Source organism: Dama dama, chromosome 29 (genome assembly GCF_033118175.1).
Source record: "Dama dama isolate Ldn47 chromosome 29, ASM3311817v1, whole genome shotgun sequence".
Taxonomy (NCBI): Eukaryota; Metazoa; Chordata; class Mammalia; order Artiodactyla; family Cervidae; genus Dama; species Dama dama.
Genome location: NC_083709.1, coordinates 69072217 through 69084961, shown reverse-complemented (window position 1 = coordinate 69084961; position 12745 = coordinate 69072217). Strand labels below are relative to the sequence as shown.

The following is a 12745-nucleotide window of genomic DNA, read 5'->3' as shown; positions in this document are numbered from 1 at the left end:
CTATGCAGGCTGTCCACATATACGTCTCATCTGGGGCTCACGAGGGGACAGCTCCTTCCCCTGGAGAAGAGAAGGGAGCCAGGGCTGGAACCTGAGGCCCCAGTCCGTGGCTTGAGGTAAGAAAGGGACCCCGTGGTGTCTCCCCCAACGTGCCCTCAGTAAGCATGCTGGGCTACACATGCACAGGGTTCCCCAGGCACTGGCTTCTACAGGAACTGGATGGGGAGAAAAGAAAGACACCACTTCGGCATTATTTCCCCCCACTTTAATAATGAAGAAAATTGAGGCCAAGAGAGGAAAAGTATCTTGCCTCAAGTCACAGTGAATAAGAGACACAACGGGGAGCAGAAGCCAGGTCTTCCAGGTTCCTTCAAATCAACCTGCTTTTTACGTCCATTAAAGCAAACTCCTCTATGTTGCTTATCATTACAACTGTCAGAGCCTTCCAGCATCTCAAGTCATCTGGACCAATCCCCATCAGCATCTTACACTCCCTCCACCACTTCCTGCCAAGCTTTATACCTCCATCATGCCTCTGTGGCGCATCATATGTACATTTATATGCAGCAGCATTGACTGAGTGCTGTGATGTGCCAAGCACAAGGATCAGAAATAAGGATCAACAGATAAAGATATACCTACAAGGTACATATAGGTATATACCTATACCTATAATAAAGATAAACCTACAAGAAATGAGGTAAAATATCACAAGTATGCTGGTAGATCTCATTAAGTATGAGAGGCCCAGTGAACAAAGTGGTCAGATCTTCAAAGGATGGTGGGTAAGTTGTCCACTGAATCTTAAACAGTAAAGGGGTAGATGGTGGGAAAGTGCAGGGAGCAATAGTCTCTGAAAGGGCAGCTTTTGCCTGGGTCACTGGGAGACACTCAGCCTACGGGGACTGGTTGATACCAATATGGCAAGGGGATGGCTTGTTGGGGTGTCGAGAGATGAAATCTGGCAGGGCCCCGCCTGGAACAGAGGTGGACAGCACAGGTCCCGGGGCCAGAATGACTAGCTGGTCCAGGCCCACTTCTGCCTGCCGACAGCAAGTAACTTGACTGCTTCTCTAGGCCCCACCTCCTTACCGCAGAGTGGGGACGACGACAGTGCCGGCCTCACCTGGTTGCTGGGGACGTTACGCGAGTTAGTAAGACTGAGGTGTTTAGGGCAGTTCCTGGCACACAGTAATGGCCATGTAGGTGTCAGCTGTGACTGCAAAGGGAACTGGTGAGCCATGTCAAGGAGCTACCCTGAGAGCAGTGGGAACACGGGCGGGGTTCTAAGCAGAGTGCTGGGACAAGCTTTGGGATGAGCACTGAGAGAGATGCCTGCCCTAGAGGCACTAGAGGAGCTGCAGGGGCCCGAGGACGCTGCAGAATGCCGGGTAAAGGTGATGAGGGCTGGACCAGGGACCAGGGGACGTGGATGGTGAGGAGGTGGCTGGCCGGGCTGAGGGAAGCGCAGACAGAAGTGCCGATTTCTGGCTTGAAATGGTGAGGAAAGCAGTGCTCTTTCCCAAGATGATGAAACTGATGTGGGGGGTATGTGTGTGTGCTGTGTCCGGGGTGCCTGTTAGGTCTTCCTTGAGAAAACAGCAAAGGAGTGACTTTCCCAGAAAGAGATGTTTTCTGCTTTTCAACATGCCACTCTCTCCTCACCCCACCCCCCCAAAAAACATACAACTGTCTTAACCTGGAGGCTGCAATTCAGATTTCGTTAACGGACCAGAGCATCAGTGGCAGAGTTACAGGACCCTGAGCAGCAGCCTGGCTGTCAGCTATAATAGTGCGGAGCCAGGAGTCATCTGAACTATCACCTTGGGAAAGCAGAGATGGGGATCCTCGGCTCCTTCCTGACACCTTGCTCTCTCCCATGGAACACTGCTAAGAGCCCAGGGCGGGAAGGACCAAAGACGAGCCAGTCAGGATGGGTCCTGGGCAGGCTGCCTGTCTGCAGAGCCACTGGCTGACCCATGGCCTTGAGGACCCACGTCTCCCAAGGAGGAGCCCACCTGCCTTGCAGGCAAGCAATGCCATGGTCCCGCAGACCTGGCCCATGGCCAGGACCCAGCTCAGAGGCTGGTCGGAGTGAGAAGGAAGCCGGAGAGGCCTGTTCCCTTCCATCTAGAGCTTGCCCCTTGCCCCTGGGCTGCAGCAGCAGACGAGTCACAACCGCCGGGGCTGGGCTCTAATGACAAATGGGTTCAGCTGGGAAATGCGGAAGCTTGTCGGCTTCATCAGAGCATCAGGAGCAGGATGAAAAAGCCACGTTGGAAAGAAAGTCAGAATTTCTTTGAGAGGAGGACACTGATGCACCATCAGGATTGGAAGTGTTTCTTTCACAAAAAGTTAGCAGACAGGCACAATTTGCTTTTGCTTTTAAAGCTAAAAATCCTACTTCACCAACTGGTACTCTGTAGTGGGCAGTCACTTAGATCATTCTGCTCCAATTCCTTCTGTGGGAAAACCCAAGGCAACTGCCGCACAGGTCCGGGGGGCACCCATTTTAATACCCGGTCATTCCCGCCTAGGAAATCGCCACTGTCCCACGACCCGCCGGTTTTCCTCACCAAAGTCCTGAGCTTAGCATGAGAGGCCTGTGGCTCTCAGCCTCCCACCCCTGCCCCCTCAGCCCCATTCCCACGAGCACGCCATGTGCCTGGCCATCGCCCTTGCCTTTGCCCATGCTGTTCCTTCTGCTTGGAATGCCCTTCCCTCCCTCCTCTGAGGCCTCCTGCTTCTCCTACCAGGTGCAACTTCCTGTATCAGTTCCTCCGTCCTTTCAGAACTTCCTGTCTCTCCTATCCTGCATGCTGGGTCCTATCACCCTGCCTTTGCCTTCGCCAGCAACCCCACCAGGAACTCCGGCCGACCCCCCGCACAACCTCTCTCTTCTTCACGAGGCTGACTCAGGCCCAGCCCCACCAGGAGGCATGGCTTAGCTGGCCTCTGTCCTCACAAATTATCTGCTTGTTTCGTCTGCATACGGTTTGCAGGCCTTCCTGAATCTAGGGGTCTGACTTTGAGTCTTTTTCTCTCCTAAGAGTTGTAAAGGTCTTTGAGTCAGGGAATTGGCTTTCTGCTACCACTTATGTCTCCTCGCACAGCCCTGGGCACACAAAGGGTGCTCACAAAGTGCTCACTGTAACTAAGGTGTGACACTGGAACCAACAAAGGTGCGACGTGACCGAGCCACTGCCTCGAAGTGCAGTCCCTCCCAGGCCTCAGTTCCTCCAGAAAAGAACGGGAGGAGGAGCCTGAAGTCCCGTCCGCAAAGGCACGTGAGGCTCCTGCCATGACCTCACCAAGTCTCTGGTGATAGGACCTGGGCCTGGATTTTGGAACACAGACTCTCAGGACATAGTGTCCTCAAGGGCCATTTCCTCTAGCCTCCAGCTGATACCGGAGTCCCCCCTACAGCACTCCTGACTCATCTGGAAACGTCTAACCCTAGAAAGAAGTCCTCCAAGCCATCTTGCCACTGGAAGGCCAAAGCTCAATCAGCCCTGAGACAGGGACCGAGGGACACATAAGACGTTTAATCTGAGATTAAAAAAAAAAAAAGGTGAGGTGACCACATATCAGAATAGATCTCAAGGCTTTTTAGTGCTGGTTCTGCAGCCAGATCACCACAGAGCCAACAGAGCCCAGGGTGTGGGCCGTCCTCAACAATTCAGTGTAGCTGTCACTGAGAAGGGGGCGACAGAGGAGGAGACAGTTGGATCCACTCCACGGACACGAGTTTGAGCAAAATCCAGGAGATAGTGAAGGACATGGAAGCCTGGCATGCTGCAGTCCATGGGGTTGCAAAGGGTCAGACACAACTAAGTGATTTAACAACAGTAACCTCTGTTACACATGATAATTATAATTCTTAGTGGTTTGTGTTTGCTCATGTTTTACTTCAAACAAGGACACTTCACAAACCAGGACACCTGGTGTGGGTTTTTGTTTGATGGACTTTTCTAGACCTGCAGCTCTAGAAAAAAGTAACAGCTGGGGTAAGAAATGAATAAACAGCTTCTTAAGAACATGAACCTATACCTTCAACACCCAGTACACTATAGGTCTCTGACAAATGTTTGTTGAATTGAGTAGCTCTGTGGCTATCTATGCACAGGTTCTGAGTACCTGCCTCGTGCACACACACCTACATACTCATCCCCATTCTTCTAGGCCTTCCGTGTATTAACCTAGCTTCGGATTCATCACCAGGAAGTGATATACCTGAACTCTGAGATGTGCTTTAGTATTAAGCTCCTTGCATTCTACTGAGTGTCAGAAACAAACAAAAAGAAACACGTTTAGAGCAGGTTCAAATCTGATGAAAAACTCACTGAACACATCATCCTTTAGAAACACAGTTAGCTCATAATTCAATCTCAGAAAGAAGCTTTCTTCTTTTTAAAAAATTCATTGTTTCCTTCTAAGAATAGTATAACTTGCTTTGTCTTCCTCCTGCCTTTGAGTCTAGGTAACTCACAGCTAAATATAATGATCAATTAAGTTAACAGGCCTACTCCTTTTCTTGTTTTTTTTTTCTCTTATTTTCCTATAGCCTCATCAGACATACTCCTCTTTGGACACTATCGAGTTCTTCAAGCAAGCAGCAGGAAAACACAGGAGAAACTACCCACTGAGCTTGAGAACAATTAGCGTCTGGAACTAAGTCGGTGATTGATCTCTCTTTTTCTTCAACTGACTTGTCTATTCAGTGTTGTCTAAGAAAGACTGTGACATTTTCTTTTTATTTTTTAAGGAAAAAATACAAACTGTGCCTGTAACTGAGAATGTAACCTGTTATACTTGACTATGAAGTCAACATTTTCAACCTTTACTTTAAAAGCAACATGAAGTTCCCCCAGGCTTCAGGTGTGGGTGGTAAGGCTGATTGATGGCTTTGGGATCTGGGGCTTGGGCCAGACTGTATGATTTGGAGAGGATTCTGGGCTCCAAAAAAGGTATTCAGAAGACGTAGAGACTCAGCGTTGGCTCTGAGCCTCCTACGTTTCACTCTCTAGGCCAACAGGCTGAGGGTGCGCTCTGGGCCCAGCCCTGTGCTGAGCTGAGCTACCTTTGGGGAGGAGGGCCTGGCCTCGGCGTCTGCAGCCAGGGCTCTGGCAGTCTGGGGAAGGTTCCGGGTGGGGGGAAGCAAGGCGCAAACACCGAGAACAAGAATATGGGATTGGTATGAAAACCGAGAGTCAGGCCCAGGAAGAGGCCTGCCTTGGGCAAGTCGGCAGTGGAGTTTTCCCTGCCATATCTCCTCCGACAGGTACCAAGAATGACAGGCGGCGGCTGGGGGGCTTAGGTCTACTCACCAAGGTCGTTGTTGCTCATCATGGCGTTGGACGCCCGCAGCCGGGGTCCCTGCTGGGTGAAGTGGTAGCCGAATTTGAGGAGCGTAGCGTTTTTTTCCAACATGCTCACAATCTCCATTTCCACTTTGTTGCCCAAAGGCTGGCTCTTTGATTTTAAAAAAGAAAGAAAGAAAACACACACAGTCACTTCTCGCTCACTTGTGAGGTACCTAAATCTCTACCCGCAGAAGCCCTGAACGCCGGGGCTGGGATTTTAGTACCTCCCTGCCCCCGCCCACTCCACGAGCAGGGCAACCGGAAGCCGGAAGTGCGGAGAAGTTGAAAGGTCAGGCAGCGGGAGCCAATGAGCTGGGATTCAAACCCTGGGTTGCTGAACGCCAGGAAGAGATCTTTACGCTGCGCCACAGCAGCCTTTTTGGACTATCTGAGCAGGAAGGACCTGCATATCGTTTAGTCTCGAGGAGATTTAAAAATCCTACAACCCAGGCTATCTCTCATACTAATTAAATCACTGGCTGCGGTACTCTTGTGTCCATGGTTTTTAAAACTCCCCAGGTGATTTCCAGGCAAGGTCAGGTTGGCTAACCAGTCCTTTAGACTAGAGATTTGTAAATCTCTCCGATTTACAAATGAGGAAACAGGCCCAGGGAGGGAAGAGGATTTGTCTAAGGTCACACAGAAAGTTGGGACTGCCAGAGTTAGCCTCCTAAAGCCTCACTCTAATTATGCTAATTCTCTACTCCCAGATTCACAGTGATCATGTGACAAAGAAGAAAAGGAAAGTAAAACATGACAATACACAGTGTTGGGAAGGATATGCTGTGGATATTCACCCTTCCTGTTTGTAACAGTGGGAATAAAAGGGAAATAAACATTCATCAAGAGGCAGTTTCTCAAAAGATGGTTAAGCTTTACAGTAGAACATGGGCAGCTCTACAATAGCGATGTGACTCTTTGGGCCCAAGCCTGGACAGATGCTGTGACACAATATTGAACAGACAAAGCCTAGTGACAAGATGGGTTGTACTTATTATGTAAAGTTAGCTATATTTCCCACACACATACATATGCAAACGGATGGTGATGAGCTTGGGAGTTTGTTTTCTTTTTGTATTGTTTTGAGTTTTCTGTTACCATGTATAATAAGATATTAAAAAGTAAACATAATTTTAAAAAGATTTAGACACAGAAGGAAGGCTAACATAGTATTATTTAATGATTAAAGACATTCCCCCTCATAACAAGAACAAAGCAATGTCCACTTTCACCAACATTGTCTGGAGGACAATTAAGTAAGAAAAAGAAAGAAAAGTCACCATACAGAGAAGGAAGAAGCAAAACTATTTCTGTTTGCAGGTGACACAGTACTGTATCTAGAAAACCCTAAGGAATCCACAAAAAGCAATTATTAGAGCTGATCACCATGTTCAGCAAGCTTGCAGGGTGTTTAAGATCAGTATTCAAAACCCACCTGGGTTTCTACACACCAGCAATGAACAACCCCAAAGTGAAATTAAGGCAATAATTTCATTTACAATAACATTAAAACACTTAGGAATAAATTCAATAAAGAAACAAAGACTTGCATGCTGAAAACTATAAACAGCATTGTACATTAAAGAGGACCTGAATAAATGTAAAAACACCCTATATTCATGGACCAGAAGACTTCGTACTGCTAAGAGGGCAATACTCCCAAATTGACCTGGAGAAGCAGCAATGAAACACAGAAGCACCACCGACGACTCCCCACGGCTGATAACTGCTGCCGTTTATTGGGAGTTCACTATGTTCTCAGTGCCCTGTGCCCAATCTGTAGGGTCTCAGTTCATTCACTAAGCAGACAGGATAAGCCCTGCCTTCTCTGCAGCCTGGCGGTCAGGCCCTGCACAGTTCTGTCCTCACCTTCCTTTCCTCAGGCTGGTTACCCCGGGGTGGAGAGTCTGGTACCTGATGCCTGATGCAGGCAGAGGTCTACTTCTCAAGGCTCCTGTGTCCTCTTGCCTCCATGTGGAATGCACGTACCCTCCCTCACCCTCCTGCTGATGTGTCCCTGGTGCTTTAATTTGTTGTTCAGTCGCTCAGTCGTGTCCGACCCTTTGTGACCCCATGGACTGCAGCACACCAGGCTTCCCTGTCCTTCCCCATCTCCCAGAGTTTGCTCAAACTCATTTCCATTGAGTCGGTGATGCCATCCAACCATCTCACCCTCTGTCATCCCCTTCTCCTCCCACCTTCCTCTTTCCCAGCATCAGTGCTTTGATAGCTAGTGGAAATGCCCCTCCCTGACAAGGCCTTTCCCGATCTTTACCCCTGGAAACCATCTTTCCCTACTTGCCACTCAAGCATTGTTATGTTCCTCTCCACTCCCAGCCCAGTCAATCTGCATTATTGGGTCACCTGCCTCCGTAACTGTCTCTCCCATTAGACCTGTGTTGTTCAGCAGAGCAGTCACCAGCTGCATGGGGCTCTTTAAATCTTTTTTTAATGACATAACATTAGTTTCAGACATAACAATATAATGATTTGATATTTACATACACTGTGAATGATTACTACACTAAGTCTAGTTAATGTCCATCCCCATACATAGTTACATACATCGTTTCCTAGTATGAGAACTTTGAAGATTTCGTCTTGGCAGTTCCCTGGTGGCCCAGTGATTAGGATTCCGGATTTTCACTACTGTGGCCCAGGTTCAGTCCCTGATCATGGAACGGAGATCCCACAAGCCACACAACCAAAAAAAAAAGTACTCTCTTAGAAACTTTAAAATATGCAATATAGTATTATCAGCTATAATCATCATGCTGTACATTATACCTCCATGCATTACTTATTAGTGGAAGTTTGTGCCTTTTGACATCTGTCAGCCATTTCGCCCACCCCTTACCCGCTGCCTCTAGCAACCACCAGTCTGTTCTCTGTATGTATGAGCTTGGTTGGTTTAATCTTTTTTTTCCCTTAGATTCCACAGATGAGAGGATATGGTATCTATATTTCTCTGAATTCACTTCACGCAATATCCTCTAGGCCCATCCACACTGTCACTAATGGCAAAAATTCATTCTTTTTATGACTAAATAATATCCCATTGGATATACCACATTTACTTTATCTATTCACCCAGCAATGAACACTTTGGTTGTTTCTATGTTTTGATTATTGTAAATACTGGTGTAATGAATAGGGATACATATCTTTTCAAATTAGTGTTTTCATTTTCTTTGGCTAAACACCCAGAAGTGAAATTGCTGGATCGTATGTTAGTTCTACTTTTAATTTTTTGAGGAACAGCCATACTATTTTCCATAGTGGCTGCACCAATTGTAATTACCACCAATGGTGCCTAAGGGTTCCCTTTCTCCATATCCTCGCCAACACTTGTTAATTCTTGTCTTTCTGATAATAGCCATTTTAACAGGTGTGAGGTGATAGCTCATTGTGGTTTGATTTGTATTTCCCTGATGATTAGTGATTTTGTGCAACTTTTTATGTACCTGTTTGTCATCTGTATGTCTTCTATGGGAAACTATCTGTTCAGATTCTCTGCCCATTTTTGATTGATTTTTAAAAAATTTAAATAAATAAAATTTATATGGAATCTAAAAAAAACACAAATGAATATATATAGTAAAATAGAAACAGGCTCACAGATATAGAAAACAACTAGTGGCTACCAGAGGGGTTAGAGAAGTCGGGAGTGGCAGTATACAGATGGGGGTTAAAAGCTACAAACCACCACATATAAAATAGACAAGCAACAAGGACATCTTGTAGAGCATAGGGAATTATAGACATTATCTTGTAATAACTTATAATGGAGTATAATCTGTAAAAATACTGAGTCACAGTACATCTGAAACTATAATATTGTAAAGCAACTATCCTTGAATTAAGAGTTGAATAAAATTTAAAATTCAGTTCCTCAGTTGCATTCAAGTGTGCAAGAGCCACTAGCGAGTGGCTTCCATGTTGGTGCAGATACAGAACATTTCTATCAACACAAAATTCTGTTGGACGGTGGCTCACCCAGACCGTGAGCCCTTGGAGAGCCCATAGTACCCTGCATCTCTAGGGCAAGGGCAAGGCATTGAACTGGATGGAAAAAATAGGAACATGATCAGTGTGCAGCAACTTGGGGAGGTTGAGAAGATACATCAGCCCAATATCCAGAAGGACAGGTGTGGAACTGCAGTTGAGACTTTCGATAGAGAACTCCTCCCAGGTATCCTGAGTTCACTGGAGCTTGTGTGGGTTCAGACAGAGCCGGAACTGCTGACTAGGGCAGGCAGAGGGAGGATGGTAAGATTCCACCAGCCCATCTGGCAAGGCTTCTGACAGTGCTGGGAAGGGCTCAGGCCTGTCCTCGAAGGACCCAGCACAGTCCCGGGCTCTGGCTGGCTCGGCCTGGCCGATGATTCAGACGGTCTGAAACCCCGGTAAGGAACCACCATGTCCCCTGCCCCCCCACTAACCAGGAAACCTGGCCTGTCCTTGCTGTCACCTGTCAGGCAAGCTCTGCTAGAAAGCAAGATGGACTAGTCTTGAAAGCACCAGTGTCCCCTGAGCGGAGGGACTGCCAATGACCGCAGGGGCCGCTTCGGCAAAGCTGGCACATCGTGCTGCCTGGTCTAGGGCACGAAGCACTCAGAAGCAAACTGCCCCATTTGACTGCCCTCCTTCCCTGGGAGGCTGGCAGGGCAGGCAAGAAGAGGCAACCCTGGGCTTCGGGATGAGTAAACTGAGCCCGTGTGCATATGGGAGCCAGGCTGTGCTTCCTCTGCTTAAATGAGAGCCAAGACTAGAGCTGAGGCTGGAGCTGGAAGGACTTCAGAGGATGCTCCAGCACCACCTTCTCCGACAGCCCTGGAATACATGCAGACATGTCAGGTGTGCGTCAGAGGGTACATTAGATAATCACAGCCTGTCTGCCTGGAGTGTTAATCTCTGACCCAAACCACATTTTCACATTAAAATAGAAAATGTGCATACATCTTAAGAAGCTTCCTACTTACTACCTTCTCAAGCCCTTCCTTTCTCCAGGGACTCTGAGCCCAGAAGAACCTCAGTCATTTCATAGATGAGAGAGGCAGCCTTGCAGACAGTCAGGACTAAAACTCTGGTCTCTTATTATCTAGTGATCATTATGTCCTAGGCATGGCATAAGCACTTTACATAAGCTAAGTCAATTTCTCTTCCCTATAAACCAATGGAATATGTAGTATTCTTATAACTTTCATCTTATAAACAAGAGACATGATAAGCAGAGATATTAAGAAATGTCCCTCCAATCACAGAGCTAGTCAGTTGCAGAAAGGATTTGCACAGTTTACTCCGAGCCTGAGCTAGTTCCCACTTCAGTCAAGTGCCTCTGAAAGAGCTTGGCTCAGCGTGCAGATTATCATCTAACCATCCACAGTGTCTGGTGAGCGAGTGGACTGCTCGTCCCTGGGGACGAGATGGCAGACGGCATCCCGTAAGGGTCTCCTAGATGTTGTTGGGGGAGGCTTAGGCTCCCTGACCTTTAAGGCCTCCAGAGCCTGCATTGAGTCTATCACTAGCTTGCTTGGGAGGGCATAAAAAATTAAGAGGTGATCTTGACAGTGTGTATGAGACAATTAGGAGCCTCTTTCGGGGAGACTGAAGTGGAGCAGCAGACTCTGGCAGGGCCAGGGAGAAGGGGTCGGGAAGAACTCTTGCCCCACTTCAGACACGCTTGAAAATTAAATAAATCACTTGTGAGTAAGTATAATCTCATTACTAACAATTCTAATGATACTAAAGCAGATGCAGTAAATTAAAAGTCTCCCTTCACATCATTTATCCTCGGTCCTACCCACTTCCCACAGAAGAAACCACCATGGCAAACAGGATGTGTTCCTATGGATTTTTTCTTTCTATGCAATATGTAAAAAAAAGTACAGATTTTTCTTATTTTTCATTTTTTCCCTTAATGGATTCATACTGTACTTATTGTTCAGTAACTTATCTCTTTCATTTGATGTTTTCTGGACTCTTTCCAGGCCAGCACATGGAGAACTACCTCATCCCTTCTAACTGCTTCATGGGATGCCTGAGTAGAGACAGATAATCGTGTGTGCTTCCAGTTTTCCCTGTCACAGACGATGCAGGAGTGGGCTTTGCTGGAGAGGGAGGAGGATTCTTCAGGCTGGATGTGGAGACGCAGTGTTGGTGGGTTAAAAAGATAGGCATATTTTGAATTAAACGTGTGACTGCCCTGCCCGACGGACACCAACACTGATGTGCGCTTCAGGAGGGCATGCCACCTCCTGCTCCCTCAGCCTTTACTCTGACCATGTGTTATCAATCTGAGGAGCAGATGATCAGATTCCCCATTTAATGAAACAACCATCCAACAACTCAGGTGCAGCTGAGCTGTGACCTGGAGCTGGACAGAGGTGCCATGGACACCGAGAAGCTCACTTGATACATTTCATGGGGCCAGTTATGGCCTTTTCTTTAATCCAGAAAATACGGACAACTGAGAATACTTGAAAAAACAACAGAAAGGAGCCTTGGGAATTATCGAATCCAATTTCAGAGTCCCAGATCCTGGCTGATATTAACATTCCCTCCTTAATTACAGCTCCCAGATTGTTCTGTTCCACTTCCACACCCCCTGGGGATGGCAGTACACCACTCTTTGAAGTGCCTACTCCATCCTTGGGTTGCTCTGCTGGTTAGAAAGGCCTTTCTTGTCAAACTGCAGCAATGAAAAAGGATATAAATGATTCTCACTCTGCCAATTAAAACGTGACTGCGGGACTGCCCTGGTGGTCCAGTGGTTAAGAATTAGCCTGCCAATGCAGGGGACACAGGTTTGATCCCTGATGTGGGAAGATCCCACATGCTGCACAGCAACTAAGCCCATGTATGCAGTTAGTGAGCCAGGGCGGTCCAAAGCCCGTGCTCCACAGCAAGAGAAGACACTGCAGCGAGAAGCCCTCACACCGCAATAAAGAGGAGCCCAAGCGCAGTGACAAGGACCCAGTGCAGCCAAAATAAAAACACCTGCAAGCTCTTTGACACTCTTCCCTTCAAAAGGCATAGCCTCATTCCTCTCCCCTTGAGGGTGGTTTTGCTTAGGGACTCATTTCTAACAGACACAAGGTTGGCTCATAAAAGGCATTTTTGGCTGGGCGTTCTTCTTTCCCGGCCTTGGATCGCTAGCTCAGGGAGAAGTTCCCTGCCATGCCATGAGGAACTCAAGCAGCCCTGTGGAGAGGTCCACATGGCAAGTAGCTGAGGCTTCCTGCCAACAGCCATGGAAGAAGCCACTTGGAAGCGGTTCCTCCAGCATTGGTCAAGCCTTCAGACTTGGTCAAGCCTTGACTGTAATCTCATTAGAGACTGGGCTAGATCTATGCAGTCAAACTGCTCCTGGATTCCTGACT

The 12745-nt window shown here is 47.5% G+C and overlaps 1 protein-coding gene across 2 annotated transcripts in view; it reads right to left on the bottom strand.

The window, feature by feature from the left end:
- The window catches only part of TMOD1 (tropomodulin 1), an 85998-nt gene that overhangs the window by 3043 nt on the left and 70210 nt on the right, over positions 1 to 12745 (bottom strand). For both annotated transcript variants that reach the window (XM_061132630.1, XM_061132631.1), the window contains exon 9: positions 5328 to 5472. In XM_061132630.1, the coding sequence (XP_060988613.1) occupies positions 5328 to 5472 (145 nt within the window). The remainder of the gene's footprint in view (positions 1 to 5327; positions 5473 to 12745) is intronic.